The 17,317-nt window shown below is 47.0% G+C and overlaps 1 protein-coding gene across 1 annotated transcript in view; it reads right to left on the bottom strand.

Moving 5' to 3' along the window:
• Window positions 1-17,089, bottom strand: part of sema3d (sema domain, immunoglobulin domain (Ig), short basic domain, secreted, (semaphorin) 3D) — a 29,173-nt gene extending 12,084 nt beyond the window's left edge. Inside the window, exons 1-7 of the mRNA XM_084671824.1 lie at window positions 16,860-17,089; window positions 9,171-9,490; window positions 4,385-4,545; window positions 2,434-2,496; window positions 2,198-2,317; window positions 1,778-1,871; window positions 934-1,062 (exon numbers count right to left, since the gene is read on the bottom strand). Of these exons, the coding sequence (XP_084527950.1) occupies window positions 934-1,062; window positions 1,778-1,871; window positions 2,198-2,317; window positions 2,434-2,496; window positions 4,385-4,545; window positions 9,171-9,429 (826 nt within the window). The 5' untranslated portion in view covers window positions 9,430-9,490; window positions 16,860-17,089. The remainder of the gene's footprint in view (window positions 1-933; window positions 1,063-1,777; window positions 1,872-2,197; window positions 2,318-2,433; window positions 2,497-4,384; window positions 4,546-9,170; window positions 9,491-16,859) is intronic.
• Window positions 17,090-17,317: the final 228 nt, after the last annotated feature.

Below are 17,317 nucleotides of genomic sequence, written 5' to 3'. Positions count from 1 at the left end.
AAACCCACTCTAGACTAAGAGCAATGCCTCATTCACAGTCTGACATGGGGCCACTCTTGCACACACAGCAGAGGGTCTGTATACTTGATTGTAGGTCATGTCAATGTAATGTAAGATGTTACACGCTGACAACCTGGCACAGAGAGAAATTATGTCTGTCTGTCTGTCTCTCTCTCTCTCTCTCTCTCTCTCTCTCTCTCTCTCTCTCTCTCTCTCTCTCTCTCTCTCTCTCTCTCTCTCTCTCTCTCTCTCTCTCTCTCTCCCCGACATGGTAACACAAACACGCTCACTTACCAAGCATATACAGATGATGATATACATATAGCTGATACACACCACATTCAAACACAGGCACGCACACACACAAACACACACAGAGAATCCTTCCAGAGACCTCCGGCACACCACAGACCACCACACCCTGGCCTTGAGGCTGTGAAATGTGGATAGCATGTGTCAGGACGCTGGGAGGCTGGTGACAACTGTTGATCCATGGCAGAGCTGGCTGGGGAACTGATGGGAGGGGAAGGGAGACAGACAGGCTGGGGAGACGACCCAGAATGCATCATTGAGAACAGAGTGGCTGAGGCGCTCGACTGTGGAACTCTGGGAAGCACAGTGAAACCCTCCTTAGGGTGTGGTCCCTCCACTCTGGCATTCATATAAAAGCCCTCGATGAATAAGAGGGCTGTTTCCTGTGGACAGGAATGCCAATAGGTGAACTGTATCCTACCCTGGAAACATACAGGCTGCCTTTGTATCGATGGAGAGGCGGGACGTGGAAAGACTGAGAGGGAAAGCGAGTGGTTATGACAAGACTCAGCATGAGTCTGTCTGCATGGGCATGTTAATGAACAATAACATATGTGTGTGTGTGTGTGTGGGGGGGGGGGGGGGTGGGGGGGGGGTGAGTGTGTGTGTGTCTGTATGTACCGTTTATCCAGTAGTCTTCTGAGATGTCTGTGCGTATGAAATGCTGGTCAGGGGGCGGGCCTAAGGACCGGGTGAATGTTGTGTCTTTACCCAGGAAGTCAGAGGCGGTGCCCGCGTAAAGGTACTGGTCTGGAACCAATCAGAGAGAAGGAACATTGATTAGAACCAATGAACAAAAGGTCTGCTTGAGACATCGAAGGTCAACATTACAACTGTTTTTGCAGTCAGATCCTGTATGCAATTTCTGTCAAAACAATTGCCTTAAAAGGGAACATGCTGATGAAATGGTTTTAAGGTAATCTGACATTATCGTATTACCTCATCAAAATATGGCCACACCACAGACACAAACACACCCAACCACAAACACGCAGGTCCTGAGGGGTAGGTTAACATATTTGAGCATTTGACACAAAGGTCCTACAAAATCTCTACAGTATGGCTGAATGTTTATGGTTTCCTGCCAAGTATCTTTGTTTATGTCACTCCGACAGGAACGCCTCTCCACTCTGCCAGAGATTCTGAGAAGACAAGTGTAGCACACAGCAGCTGACACCCAGGCCTGTTACCACGGGGCCGGCCCCGAGGACTACAGGGACTACAGGCAGGAAACAACAGAGGAGGAATAGAAGTTCTGTGAGGATGTACACCATTGACTGGAGAGGAGGTTCTCATAGACGTACACATTATAGCCTGTGGGAAAGGTTGAATCGTTATCGACATGTACAGTATAGACTGTATATGGGGGGAGAGGATGTATCATCGTAGATATGCAGCATAGGCTGTGGGGGAGGAGAGGATCTGTCAGGGATGAAGAGACGGAGCGTGGCGGAGGGCCTCTGACCTGTGAGAACGGAGGTGAAGGGCTGCCAGGGATCGTATGGACACTTGAGCCTGCCCGACTCTACAGTGGACGGAAGCAACTGGAACGCCCCATTCTGGGAGGGAGGGAGGGAGGGAGGGAGGGAGGGAGGGGGGGGAGGGAGGGAGGGAGGGGAGGGAGGGAGGGAGGGAGGGAGGGAGGGAGGGGAGGGAGGGAGGGAGGGAGGGAGGGAGGGAGGGAGGGAGGGAGGGAGGGAGGGAGGGAGGGAGGGAGGGAGGGAGGGAGGGAGGGAGGGAGGGAGGGAGGGAGGGAGGGAGGGAGGGAGGGAGGGAGAACGGAGAAATACAGAAAGTGTGAAAGAGAAACGTGCCGGTGGAGGAGCTGTCTGTTGAGTTCAGTCCACCTCCTCTGAGCAGCACCTACAGTGTTCCCCCCTCTTACCTGTCTGTGTCCAGAAATCTCCACAAAGGCACAGCTGGGATGGAAGGCTCCTGTCCCACAGGCATACACGTGTGTGCGGTTGTAGTTGTGCAGCACACGCACAAAGTTAGCGCACTCCATCTGGCAGGGAAGAACATGAGGTGAGTGCACTGAATGTGGTTGAGAACCTTTCTACCCCCCGCCCCCCCCCCCCTCCCAGGGGGTTGGAGGTCTGTGTATTGTATTGGTGCACTCACGTGGGCGTTCTTCCCTGCCAGTTTGCACATCTCCACTCGTTCCCTGGGCGCAGGCCAGCTAATCTGAGGAGAGGCACAAGCACATGTCACACACACACACACACACACACATACACATGGGAGTACACCCCCCCGCTCAGACATACACACACACAGTACATGCACATATGGACATGCACAGACACGCATGCACGCAAACACATGGACACACACACACACACACAAAGAAGGATGAATTGAGTGACACGACACTTCTAAATATACACTTTATTTTACACTTTCTATTCCACTTTGAATTAAACCCAATTCAAAGCACTTTACAGTATTACAGTAATCCCACAGGAATTGTAAGATTCGTTTTTCCTGGTGGATTTGGCTAGTGGACCTTTGTTGTATTACTATTAACACCTCCAGTCACTGGTATTAGTGTGTGAAGGAGGGCTTACACCCAGAGTACCTTGCATGTACCCCACTGTGCTCACACATGTGTTATAACAGGCTTATGTGCTTAGTATGTTCACCTCTAAATCTGCCAAGGAGAGCTATCGCCGTTATTATTCAGAGGTCAACGATTAACCTGCACATACTCTCTCTCTCTCCTACACGAACACACACACACACACTATCACGCACACACCAGCTGTCTTATAATTCTCCAGTAGATGATCTTTCTGCACCATGGAATTCATAAAGGAATTATGATTTTCTGTATTGGTACAGTATGTAGCTTGTGAAGGGACTTTAGCCTTCGTCGGGTTTGAGCCACGACGCCAAGTACAGGCCCGGCAGCCTGGCTTCTGAGCAGGCTGTTGGGACGCTGGGAGGACTTTGGAATAATGCTTTTATTCGCAGACTCATTCACGCAATGCACCTGGAATTTGCCTGAACGAAGCCCCCCCCCCAACCCCCCCCCCCCCAACCCCCCGCCTGTTGGTACCCAGAGGTACCTGGTGGGCCTTGTTACCAGCTGTTATGAACACATACTGCAAGGCATTGGTGCCAGAGTGTTCCCTGCACCCTCTCAGTGTGTAAGCCTGCACCATCTGCAACAGGACCGCCACAGAGCGTCAACGGTTCTCCACGGACCCAGTTATGGAGCTAAGCGTGCAGTGGGTCTGAGCTGTAACTAATTTCTGTATATTTGTCTTGTTCGCGGTGAAACTCACACACTTTTCTTAGAATAAGACCAATCGTGACTATCGTCCGAGCATCGGTATCAGTGTCCAGAGAGGCAACACTTAGCGGGACGGACTAAGAGTTAAAACAACGAGATACAGATCAAATAAACAGAGGGGTCTTCTCAGTGGACGATCAGCACCAGCTGCATAAACACACTCTCACATTTACAAACCTCAACATATGTAATCCCTCTAACTGCATCACTCTCTCGCAGCGTGTATGTGTGTGTGTTTGTGTGTGTGTGTGTGTGGGTGCAGGGGAAGGGAATAAGGCGTGTGAAGGTCATGAGTTGCCCTTTCACCTTGCCCACCTCAGACACTTCAGAGCAGATACAATCGATCGTCTGAGACGGCTGGCTAGCGAAAAGAGACCTGTTCACACCTCCCAACGACACATGACTGAGTACATTTCACACTCGCAGCGAAATACCAAATTCCTCTCTTGTCACCACAGAGTCTGCTCAAAGGGGTCCATGACAGTTTGGGATGAGAAATGAAATGATTGGGGCTCGCCGTAATGAGCTATTCAGCCACATAGCTGAGGTGACTGGGATGTGTGAGGGGGGAATCCATGCGTGAGTCTGCCTGCCCGACGCCTGTGACAGCTTCAGTCGTGTCTGCAGGGGGAAACACACCCAGCCAGCTCAGCTGTCGGGACTTGAAGCTCGGCCAGAATGTTTCCTCTGCCGTTGCTGGAGAGAGTTCAGTTTTTTTTTTCTTTTCGTTTTTCCTACTGTGAAGATACTCGTGTTGATGTGTGAGACGTGCTGTACCTTTCTGGGGCCCCTGGCCAGGTTGTCCGGGTCCAGCAGGTAGATTTGATCTCTGGCCCCCAGTAGCAGACGGCCCCTCTCCTCATCCAGCAGCAGTGTGTGGGAGTGGAGGCCGTCGGAGGGCCCCAGGAAGACGGACACACTGGCCCCGAGGAGCAGCTCTGGATGGTGGTGGTGGTGGGGGGGAGGAGAGGGGTAAGGAGAGAGAGAGATATATAAAAGATAATATCTCATATCGATACAGCCTGCACACGAGGACATTTTGTACCGTGGACCCGCAGACACTCGATATCTCAAATAAAACCATGGAGCTCGTCGGATTCCAGAGTTTGGTAAAGAGACATGTGTTTCTCCATAGCGTAATGAAGGCTGTCGAAACAGGCCCGGGGAGGGGGGGGGGGGGCTTGGTCCCTTCTCGTGCTGAGTTGAGAGGGGAAGCGTGTCGTAGCTTGACTCAGAGCTGTCTAATCCCCTGCGGTTCAACACCTTGGCTGCACACAGGAAGAGGCGCAGGGGGAGAGACTCTGATGCACGCTCGAGGTGCCCTCACACCTCAGCACAGGGATGAGCTGATCCCACCATCGGTATTAGCATCCGAGTTACAATAGAGACAGTGAAAATACCAGCATGTTATAGCCTTCTCTATGTGTGAGTGACTAGGTGAGGACAGGGAGATGGGAGAGGAAGGGAGATGCTGGATTCATGTTACTCCATTTCTACACCTTAATTATTGCGAATGATCTACAAGTTTGCCATGTCTGGGTTGAACTCAGGTTAGACTGAAATCAAAGATGCACATCCAATCCCAGATCCAAGAATCCTGAAAACATCAACAGGATATTTTCTCTACTGAACCTTTGAGAGCATGTTTGAATTTTACATGTGCTGGGTTCTTACAGAGCTTATCTCCCCACAAGGGGGGATCCAGTTTCCCTTTGTAATACACAAACAGGGGACCTCTTCCTCCTTTCTGTTGGTATTGTTGGGGAATATTGAAAAATCTTTCTGACCAGAGAGAAATGTTAGTTGTGGAAAATGTGTGGATAATCAATCTGGTATGGGATAAACTACAAAGTTGTTTTGTCCATTCAAATGGCAAATTGCCAGAACAATTGGCACAGATCTGAAGTTGTCTGAGATATCTTGGGGGGGATTACTGATTCATGCGAACCAGACAAAGGCAAATCCCACCTCCAAATATTTTGTTTCTACTGCATATAAATATCTATCATCATAGATTTATTTTTAGTAAATTACTACTTGGCATCAAATCAAGCCAGGCAGTGCCAAGTTGTGTGTTTTTTGTCAGTGAAGACCTTGTGGCCTTGTGATGGAGCCCAGCTTGTCTGGCTGAGGAGCACAGCAACATGTCCTGAACAAACACCAGCTCTCTGAGGGGGAGTTTCTCTCAAAGGATTGACATTGTGATTACCCTCTGGGTGCTAGGGCTGAGGTTACTAACTATCAATATTTGAACTTCAACCCCCTAAACTCCCAGACTCGGCCAACTTAATACCTCCCCTCCTACACACACACACACACACAAATTCACACACATACCACCCCCACATACTTAAATATCTCATTCCTTCACACACACACAGCCCCTGTGCCCTCTCCACACTAAACCTCACAGCAAGATTAGTCGTGCTAGCCTTTGGCTAACGCTAATCTGTTCTGTAAACACACAGCACTGTGAGCCCATTGAAACTACCATGTTTAGCTGTTAGCCGTTTAGCTTAGCGCCCGGCACCCTTCCTCAGGGAGGAAAGACCTCAGGTCCTTCTTAGCACCAGGTCAGAGCCCTGAAGCTCTCTGATCCCCCATGTATTGAGATCATATCAGGTTCACGTGTGGCTATGAGGCTCCATCAATGACCTATTTAACAGCACTGTCTCCCTTTCTCCCTCGCCCATTCCCTCTCGCTCCCAAATGTGCATGAATGCAACATAACCTGATTACCAGTGTTTTCAGACCTTATAACCGGCAAAAAACATCTTGTCACATAAGAGGTTCTGATGTCAACCATTGACGCTGGGAGGAGATTAACGAAGCCTAACGTGTGCTGAGAGAACCTTCCATTTTGGAAAATATGACACGACGAGACAGGCGAGTGAGACAGGCTGAACACTGAGACTGACCTAAAACCCTGTTTTTTTCCACAGTAAACAGAGAAATGTTCCTGAAAGGAAAAGGATTTACAGCTTCATATGGTACCCATGAGCCATGGTGGTGAGCTGAATGAAAGAACTGAAGGAAATGAAGACCAACTTTGTCATCGACTTTTGCAAAGAAAGACAATAAGTCAATAAGTCCCTTTCATTGTGTGTTGGATGATCAACTTCCTGTAAACTGGCAACAGGGACATGTGTAGTCAAAAAGTATATTTATGTGAGGAGAATATACTGACACACACGTGTCACACTGGTCGTCACAGTTTTTTAACTCTTCATGTCAAATATTGTGATTATGTGTCATCAAATCAACAACAACATGGAGCTGCTGAACATGAAAATATTTACTTTATAGCTGGATTACTTGGATCTGTGTGATAGGAACGTCATGGACATTGGACTGTTTTGCTGTTTCTGACATGGTTTGGCCCTACATCTAGGATAACAGAAAAGGCCATAACTCGTCAAATTACATTTAAAAAAGCAATACTGATAGTCTCGTCATTGGTCTCAAAAGCAAAATCCTAAACTTTTTCAACTCCCTGAAGGTCACAGGATAGACGTTGACTTCAGTGGAAAGTTCAATGAGTTTTCAAATGTTCATTTAGCTGAGCTGTGAGGTTGTTTTCGAGGGGTGCATTCAATCAAGGATGATTCTCCTTTGATCATCTTACCCTATGCTCATTCTCAGCTGTGCGTTGAGACTGGGCCGGTGTTACGATTGAAGTGTGTGTTCCTTGCTGTGTTTGAAGAGTGTATTCATGAGGGAAATGTTGTGGAGAGTGCGTTCAGGGTTGAAGATGAGTTAGCTTTGATGGATCTTACTCCACAGTCACCCTGACAGGAACGACCAAACATGGATCTGGTTTAGTACCCCAATGTTGAGCTAAATGAGATCTAAAGGTAATGATATTACACACTCAGATGGTCTTCCTTTCAAATGACTGAACATGAATGAGTTTCCCCCAAAACCATCAACGTTAATCGCACTTTTCATCTTAACTGCACCAGACATTCCGGTAAAGTGCTTCCATTCCAAAAAAGGTTTGCGAAACTCCTTCAGCTCAGGCCGAAACCAGAACAGAGAATGAAAGAAAGAAAGAAAGAAAGAAAGAAAGAAAGAAAGAAAGAAAGAAAGGGAAACCAAACCTTGGTCCAAACTACAAGGTAAATAGTGTTCCAAGGAATTATTCCAGCCACCGCATACATATATTTATCTTGGAAGGTCAGGACATGTAAATGTCTGTCTATTTCCAGCAATGCTGGTTTAGTAAAGTGGCCGGAGTACAGGGTTTGGGCTTTATATTTGGGGTTATGGAGAGTTTGTGGTGTGGTGTGGTGGGGATGGGAGATTCAATGTCAGGGCTTATTTTCAGGTTGTTTTTGACTAGAATGGAAACGTGAGTTATTTATGGTAGAATGCGAGTGGCTTAGGAGTTCCTTAGTGCATGATGTAGTGAGGAGAAGTGGACAGAGCGTAAGACGAAGAGTTGGAGGGTTCATGTGGGTTTATGTCGCCTTTTAACTGAGCTTTCCCACTGTGGCACAAAGCAAATACAGCCAGTTTAGCGAAGAGTGAGCTCATGGACGGAGAGGACCACAGCCACAGCAGAGTCAGGCCCAGGACCAAACCCAAGAATGACATACCCGCGGCAGGTCGAGCTGCAGTCGCTGAATCACCGCGACACAAAGGCTGTGCGTTGGCATTCAAATATGTGACGCCACCGTACCTACTTCATGTTTATTTTGAAATTCATGTTGGACTTCACATCAACACCATCAGAATTGTATAAACGGGTAAATGTGGCAACACTGTTCTTCAGGCTTACATGAGCAGGGAGTATAAAGTGTTTGGTCCCCCTCCCCCAACATGTCTCCAGCCCAGAAGTGATACGTCAAGCCCCATTGATTTTACCACTGCAGCCAAGTGGGTTTTATAATCACAGCTAAGTGTGTGTGTGTGTGTCCTGATCACCCCAGGTACTGCTCTGATAACTGACGTGTTCCACCAGAGTGACCAGATGGGAGGTAAACCTGAGCGTTCTGTGAGATTATCAACAAAAGAGAGAAGAAAGAGATAGACAGCTGGGCAATCATATGTAAGCTAACCAAGGACACGGGTTATTTACAGGGATGACTCGAGGTACGGGCAGTATCGTGATTAAGAGAAAGCTTGGTTGTTATTAAAGATGGCAGCCAGGTGGGTTTTTCTTCAACAAGATGCCGTGTTCTTCTTGAGCCAATGAAGCAGGATTCAGGCACCATTCCCTACCCATCAAAGACCAACTGCTTGAAACAATCACTGGCTTGGATGGCATAAAGCCTCAGTTACTGCAGTAGTTCTATCTGACAGTCAGGGACACACATAATACAGCCCTTTGTGGCTTATGAGTTTAGTAACTTTTGCAACAAAAAAAAACAGTATCTGTACTCCAATACACACATTCTTGTCTGTGCTGCGGCATATTAATCATTTCGCTAAATATAGGGCCTAAAAATAGCCATAGATTGCTTGATGGCCTAGAAAAGCCCTGGTCACTGACCACTTTTATTCCCAGGTTCCACGTCACTGAAGATAAATGATGTCATAACCTCAGATCCTTGTCTCTTACCTTTGTAACTGAGTTTGACCCTGGGGACACTCTGTTTGATGTTCTCTCCAGCAGACAGGCCAACCGTCAGCGCCAAGCCCATCAGAAGCAGCCATGGGTGGGCTAGAGTCATCTCCAGCCTCCCCTGCCTGACACTGGCACCAGAGCACCAGGACACAGAATACCCAGGCCTCTTCGATGCAGGGCTCCCAGAGAGGGGACGAGAGCAGCTTCTCTCCCCTGGAGTCCCACCCGGACTTTCAGAGTCTCCAGTCGTCATGGTGTGTGGAGCGTGGGGGACTGGTGAGAGTTCACTCTTCTCCTCCCTTCTCTTGCTCAGCCTGAAAGAAGGAGATCAGTGTCCAAAGTTAACCAAGGGAGGAGCTTTTCATGCGTGCATGTTTGTGTATGTGTGTGTGCGTGCGAGCGAGCGCATTTGTGTGTGTCTGCCTGCGTGTGTGTGTGTACACTGCAGCGAGATATGCACACACAGTTCTGTTGTGAGTATTCAGCTGTCTCTCCATGGTCCCTTACAGGCATGTCTTCTCTCTCTACTCGTTTCTACATCAGCTGGAGCTTCTCTGCGCCTTTCCTTTTGTGTCCACTTTAAATCTGTTTGCCGAAAACAAAAGGTCAGACCAACAAAAACAGAGGCGATCTGACATCTTTCAGCCGTCCGTCCCTCTTTCAGATGTCTCTCCCTCCCAATCCTTCTCTCGCTCCTTCCCTCTTTCAAATGCTAAACCCATTTTGACTCTCACGCAAAATGATTCGTGCTAGTAGATTTAGCACCCGCTGATGATCCTGTCAGTGGCCCTTTTCTCGTCTGTTATAAATGACTTCAGTCCTGTCCCTGTGCCTTTGCGATGTGTTCGAGCCCTCAAAGACCACCGCAACTGCCATTAGTCAACACCTCCGAAATTGAAAGCGATGTGACTGGGGGGGGGGGGGGGGGTTGAAAAGTGAAACAAAGCGAGTAGACGAGCCATTAGTCACTCATGGGTCAAGAGTTCTAGGTTGAAGACACCGTGCAGGACACATCAGTACCGCGGCAGGATTTATCCTGGTTCACCTCCAGCGCTAGAAAAATCATTCAAGGAAGACATGCATCCGTCATAACCGGTTAACTGTCTTAAAAGTTTCATCTGGAGGGATGGAACACTGGCAGCTTCCTTGATATCCTTCTAATTAAAAAGAAAAAAGAAAATGCATCCCTACGCATTCCTCGTATGCTATGACTAATGATTAACTAACAAGCATTGGGCAAGAATGGATGGATGTTCCTCCCTGTGTCTCCGAGCTCTCTGTCTCCCTATCAGCCGTACTCCCTGGGCCCCCTACCTAGATTACACACATCAACCTGTCCATGCATACCATAAACAATGTCAGACTTAACTAATGGATCTGATTCATTCTAAACACACTTCTAAAATGGAACCCGTTCTTGGCAGACCGCTAATGTTTCACCTGCGGATGTGCAGTGAATGACAAACGGAAAACAACTCCTACCGACTTCTATCCACAGATCATGTTAGATGTCACACTAAACTGCTGGAAATGGATGAAAGGAGCAAGAGCCTTGTAAAGGACAAACACAAACACAGAAGAACCCTAAAAGCAGGAGGATTAAGGACTGATAAACAGACAACTGTTTATTTGGACGAACAAATTGGGCCCCCAGTGGGATTACAGAGCACAGATAGGATATAGGCTTGATGGATAGGCTAGCGAAAAACATGTTGCCAAGCTGGAGACTCGGTAGTGTGTGCCCTTGTGCGCATGTGCTAGAATACTAGTTGGGGTCGCATGTGTGTTTGCGTGCGCGATTGGCTGTATGTGTGTGTTTGTGCGCGGGTGCGTGTGTGAAAGAGTGATAGTGGTTGTGGGGGTTGCCTCCCCTGTGTCGGGGGGGGGGGGGGGAGGGGGGGGGGAGGGGAGAGGGGGGGTGCTGACACGATCTCACCCATGTGAGTAAAGTTCATGTAATGTATCTCTCTTCGCCCCTGAGCGCACACATCTATCAGCAACAGGGACTGGGCTGTATCTCTGTGGAAGAGCGGAGCGGCCACAAAGGAGGAAGCTCAAGTGTTCCAAGAGGGACGTCAACAACGCACTCCATCTGTGCCGCCGGTGATGGGAGGACAGATAGGAGTTCAGATGGTGTTAGCAGCCACACGGGGGAAATTAGTTAGGTGACAGAACTCAACAGGGGGAGAGAAATTACAAAGAGAGGTGAAGGAGAGAGAGACAAAGAGAGAGAGAGAGACAAAGAGAGAGAGAGACAGAGAGAGAGAGAGAGAGAGAGAGAGAGAGAGAGAGAGAGAGAGAGAGAGAGAGAGAGAGAGAGAGAGAGGGGGGGGATCTTGTAAACAACGTTACCTCTATAGATGTCTAAGATAAAAGTTGCTCTACTAAAAGTTACTTTTACAGAATTATAGGATTTGCTTTGTCGATAATAGCCACTGGGTCATTCAGGAGAGGGTGGAAGTGGGTGGTCATGAGAGAGAAAAAATGAAAGCGGAGTCAGAGAGGTGAGAAGAACAAAAAACAAGAGGGAGAGAGAAATGGCCAGCCCTGCCAGTGGCGTGTGGGTTAAACCAACAGCAGTGTTTCCTTGCAGGCTGCAGCATGTGTTATGTTTGGCTACATGGGCGACACACGTTGCAGGGGGTGATGGGAAACCTTCCTGATGGCGATGGTGACAGGAGTACAGTAACAGCCTCCATGGAAGTCGTCCCAGTGCTGTGGGAAACACAGAAAGTGCCAGACGTCTCCCCGAAACCACACAACTTTCGTGTTGTTTTGCCACATTAAAGTTTTGTTTCAACCAGTTTAAACACCAGAGTCCTGGTCACAACAAAAAGTTACGGATCATTCCGGATAACAAAACCTGACAGGACACAATGACTGGTTTGTTGATACTTTAGTTATCTACATGTACTATAGGACAGAGGATATTTAGGTGGACACACCCAAATGAGGCATCATCTGTGAGTCTGTTGTCACCTCTGTGTGTGTGTGTACGTGTGTGTGTGTGTGTGTGTGTGTACGTGTGTGTGTGGATATGTGTGAGTATGCTGTTATCACATCTCTCCGTGTGGCAGGACAGTGTATGAGACCTATATATTGGGCCGTTAGTCTCTAGTTCCAGACCACAGGGCCGGGACACACGGAACAACACAGCTAATTGTTTCTAGCTCTCGAGGCTATTGGTTGTTTTTCTTGGCAACAGTCAATCATCCTTTTAGCCCCCAGTTTAAGAAAGCAGGCAAACTCCCCAGTGAGTCTGAGTGAGTTCACGTCTACCAGTGAAAATACTAGACTGCCACTGTGTTCTGTTTGCACAATACACAAAATAAAACATCTACCAGGCACACCAAATTGTCTTCATTAGCTATAACTCTGGTTATTAAGAACAGTAATGAGAGAAACATTACAATGTGGAGCTGCCTAGGAGCTATGACAACAGTTATAGCCTTGAGCAGGGCGTCTTAAAGACAATACTGGAGCTGCAATGACTCTGCTTATTTGGACTTAGTTTATTGTTCCAACAGCTAAGAAAAAGCTCCATAGATTTACAGACTGTGAACTTTCCCTGCAACTTTACTAGTGTTTCTTTTTAAATATCTGATTGTATCTTAAATAATATCTATAAACTATCTTTATTACTGATGTTCCCGCGCTCTCCAACCTCATATATTCGGTATGAGTTTAAGCATGTTGGGTTGTGCTGTGTTTCAACACACACACACAAACGAAAGCATGCATGCACTCTTACACACACACACACACACACACACACACACACACACACACACACACACACACAGACACCTCCCCAGGTGAGATTGCAGTGTGTTGTGACTATTGTCTTGTGTTGCTCAGCCTTGAGCGGCACAAAGTAAGTAAACACAATGATATCCATACTGTATCCTCTCTGTGGGAACATCAAGTAACAAAGGAAAGATTAGACTGCCAACATTAGTAGAGTCGTATGATGTAAAAACAGTCTGGCAGCTAGCATTACATCAGGCTCACTTGTACATTGAAGTTCATGTTATTCATCACTACACAAAGTCAACATTTAAGTATAAAGAAACTCATTTGGCAAGCGATCATAAGCTTTGCATCCAAAACATATCAAATGCTGATATCAATAAAACTTTACAGTGCAACACATTTCAAAGTGAATCTCTAGAGAGATGAGTACTCTAGAATCCTCAAACTCTGATTCTGGAAGGGAGAACGAAAGCCCTACCCTCACGAAAGAGAATTAAATTCAAAATGGCAATGGATACTGGATAGTGATGGGCTTATGCTTTGACGTATCTATGTCCTACTGTTGATGTGGATTCTAACTATGGGCATAGTACGAAGGGTGAGGCAAGATGCCTCCAAGACCTTCAGATCTAGGGCCTCGAGGGAAAGCAACTTCCTGTTCTTATTTGCTACTAATAAATCCTATTAATCAGTGTGTCGGAGGGGCCAAGGCAACAAATGGTTAAACCACAGCGAAGAACAGCCGAGCAGTTTGACATAGAGCCGGGCTGATCTGAGGGGTTAGGTTAGAGGGGAGAGGAGACGGGGACCCTTATTGAAAACATTCAATCCCTCGATCGTAAAAAGCGGCACATAATAAATAGCTGGAATGTGCTAATTAACTTTGCTGGGGAATCTCCGTCTTAATGTATGTCATCTATCCAGGGCAACGGTCCACAGAGATGACAGGGGATCAGAATGATTTTCTGGGAAGCCATTGTAGGGAGAACCAGAGGAGGGATATCAGGTTCCCACCCTGGGGTCCCTATGTATTCTGTCAGGGCACCTCAAACTGTTATCTGGAAACAACCGTAAGTGAATACTGGAGCAGAGTGCTCTGGAGGTAACAGAATAGGCTTTGGGTGGATAATAGTCTTGAGATGTCTCTGTCAGGGCGCAGCTTTACATTTAATGCCACTGCATCATCTTTGTCTCCTGTGAATGGGAGAGCACTCTGGTCCTCTGGCTCTGGGCAGAGACTTGACACCGAAGCCAGCCCAGTTCTCGCACACACTTACAAATGCAGTACACACGCACACGCACAAGCAGTAACTACAAATGGAGCTTCCTTTTGTTCGACTGAACCGCATTTTAATTGGAGATGCAGAACGTGCCACTCGTACAAACAAAAAAGATTCCACGCGATAAAGACCAATTCCAACAGTTCCCAAGGTTCTTTCTCGGAAGTAAGCTAAGTAAAGACAAACAAAAAAAAGGTCCAAAGCACTCTTCGGGCAAAAAGCTTAAAAGCCTTCATTCAAATGTCAAAATGTGTCGACTATACTTGTACATTTAGCAATAGAACTGAGTTAAAACCAAGCTAAACGAGTGACTGGTAACCAAACATGGAACCTGAAAACAGGGAACGCCATACATCCTGGTCACAGCACCGCTACAGGCATTAGAGCATGTAAAAATGTGTCTGTGTGTGTGTGCAAGTGTGCGCATGCATGTGTGTGTGTATGCATGTGTGTGTGTGTGTGTGTGCGAGACCCAAAGCCTCCTGAGAGGGAGCCCTGTTAGGAGCAATAAGCCATGACAAAAGGGAGTGACAGCCCTAAGTGACCTCTTCACATTAGTCTTGTGGCCTGAGGAGACAGTGATACATGCTCCTCTCGCGGGGCGCAGTCAGGCCACCGGGAGGGCAGCCCCAGTGTTCTCAACCAGTCCCTGGAGCTCCAGGCTAGACATCCAGCGGAGGACAGCGGACCCAGGACCCCGTTACACCTGCATGTTGTGGACTCTGAACACATAAACATCACCCAGCTCAGCAAAGATGCCACTCTGTCGGGAAGGATGACCATATATGGTCATCTCGGTAAGGTCTGCACCAGGATGTTTTACAAGTCTTTCCACCCAAATCCAGGGGAGGTTTCGAGAAAAACAACGTTCTCTCAGCGTTCGCCTTTCAGCTCGGTCCAGGAAAAATCCCAGCACGAAACCTACGCCGGGGTCACCCACCTCAGGAATGGAGCCGTAGGCCATGCTAAACACAGCAGAGCGGGATCACGTCCTGATGGATCTGCGGTGCTGCTAAATCAACGTGGGCATTTTGGAGGGAATCCAATACGGTCATTCAGGAATCCATTTGATAGTTTAACCATGTTACCTTTGTCAGAATGCTCTGCCAGTGGCCCTGCCCTAACCTAACCTGGTGTGTGCCCGCGCATACACTAGTTACTGGGATGCTTCGGTGTCACCACATCACCGAGTTCATGATTGGATGGTGTTTAAAGAACACAATTAGAGAAGCTTTTTCTCTGTTGTCTTTTGAACGCAGGACGGCAGAAATTAGCTACACATTTATTTACCCATGTCACTCTGACGGAAACTACTGGAGAGCAGCCAAAGAGGGACGTGGGGCGAAAACAAATCACTGAATTTACAACTGCGTACGATAGTGCTTCTCTCTCTCTGCCTCTCTCTCTCTCTCTCTCTCTCTCTCTCTCTCTCTCTCTCTCTCGGTTTGTGTTCTGAAATACTGATGTTGTAGATAGAGTCTTGGGTGAATACATTGATCCTAATGGAGTATAAATGTATTCGATTCAACAGGCAGACAAAGACTTTCCTAATTAAGGCACACTGAATCTCAACAAGGCCAAAGCCTCACTCTAATAAACACACTTGGAGACTTGGTATCTATGTTGAAATATGTGTCTCTCTCTGTCTCCCTCTCCCTCTCCCTCCCTCTCCCTCTGTCTCTCTCTCTTTCTCTGTCTCTCTCTCTGTCTCTCTCTCTCTCTCTCTCTCTCTCTCTCTCTCTCTCTCTCTCTCTCTCTCTCTCTCTCTCTGTCTCCTGGTAGGGTGCTAGGTAAATCTTTAATAGGTCCGTAAGTGGGAACAGTGTGCTGCAGGCTATTAGGTGAACAGCAAGGAGAGGGGGTAGTGACAGGGTGGTCACTTATGACTGAGTCTTTCTCCTGCTTTCCTCTCTACACTGAGAGACAGAGTCCAGTTTCCATAGGTGAGTGTGTGACAAGCAAGAAAAAATAGAAAATGTTATAGGGTATTTCACTGTTGACATAAAACATTTAACGGGGCAAAAGAAGATGCCATAAGACTGACATAGTATCCTCCTCTACTGCATTTCTTCACTTCATTTTTGGCAGAGAAAATAAAATACTCCCCCTGTCAACCTGGGCGTATTATTTTTTCATTAAATTGCACACAAGATCAAAACCGTAGATTCCATCTTTACAGGCTGTGAGAAACTTACAGTTCAGGCAACACTGTATGCCATTTAAGGACGGAAATGATCTATAAACATTATCAATTAGTCATCCACTGTCATTATAGGAGGTTCAATTAATCATATCCCAAGATGTGAACTATTCACAAGCTTATAAAATTGTATTTCATAAATGTTCATCACAGCTTTGTAAAGTATTTGAATAATATGCAAATACTGAAGTCCAATTAACGATTTAGAATTTCCCTCATCATCACAAGACTTCAGACATACAGATTTTTTTACTGAGTAATGTGAGGAATTTAAACCGTATCCAATAAATACTTTTAGAAGAGTCCATTATCCTCTCATAACGCGTTTTGGAATTATTTTGCCAATGATGAACAGACGAAGGTGTTGTTACAGACTGAATATTATAATTATATATGATTAAGTAAACGGTAAAAAGTTTTAAATCCATTTTACTTTCTATGGCAGCTTACCTTGAAGCGCTATCTTCTCTTGAAGGATTGGTAACAACTTTAAATCAAACTGATACACGTCTCTTCAGTGTCCTTCAGTTGTTAATCTTGATAAAGCGCGGAACCAAACCGCTAAAGTAATGCACCTACAAAGTTATACAAATAAAATGTGATCTTTTTCTCCCTCCCTTAACCGTAGGCTACACTTAAGAGAGCACTTTGACGCACGGAAGAGAGCCCCGCCGGTGATGCTGAACTCTTCGTGCACTGGCGTGTGTTGGATGATTCTGATCTGAGGCGCTCGCCCTGGGAGAAAGAGAGACGATAAACTCTGAGCTATGCTCCGACCGGAGGGGAGGGGTTAGCGGGCGAGTCTCCAAGGCGTTTGTACCACGGCCAGGTCCCTCTCCTGGATTAACTGCCTGCGGTCAAACTCCGAAGCAAATAAATCACTCAATACTTACAATCCATGTAGACTA

The sequence above is a fragment of the Hypomesus nipponensis genome, chromosome 14, assembly GCF_054491055.1.
Source record: "Hypomesus nipponensis isolate SF chromosome 14, ASM5449105v1, whole genome shotgun sequence".
NCBI lineage: Eukaryota > Metazoa > Chordata > Actinopteri > Osmeriformes > Osmeridae > Hypomesus > Hypomesus nipponensis.
Note: the sequence above shows the minus strand (reverse complement) of the source record. Positions and strands in the feature narration are given on the sequence as shown.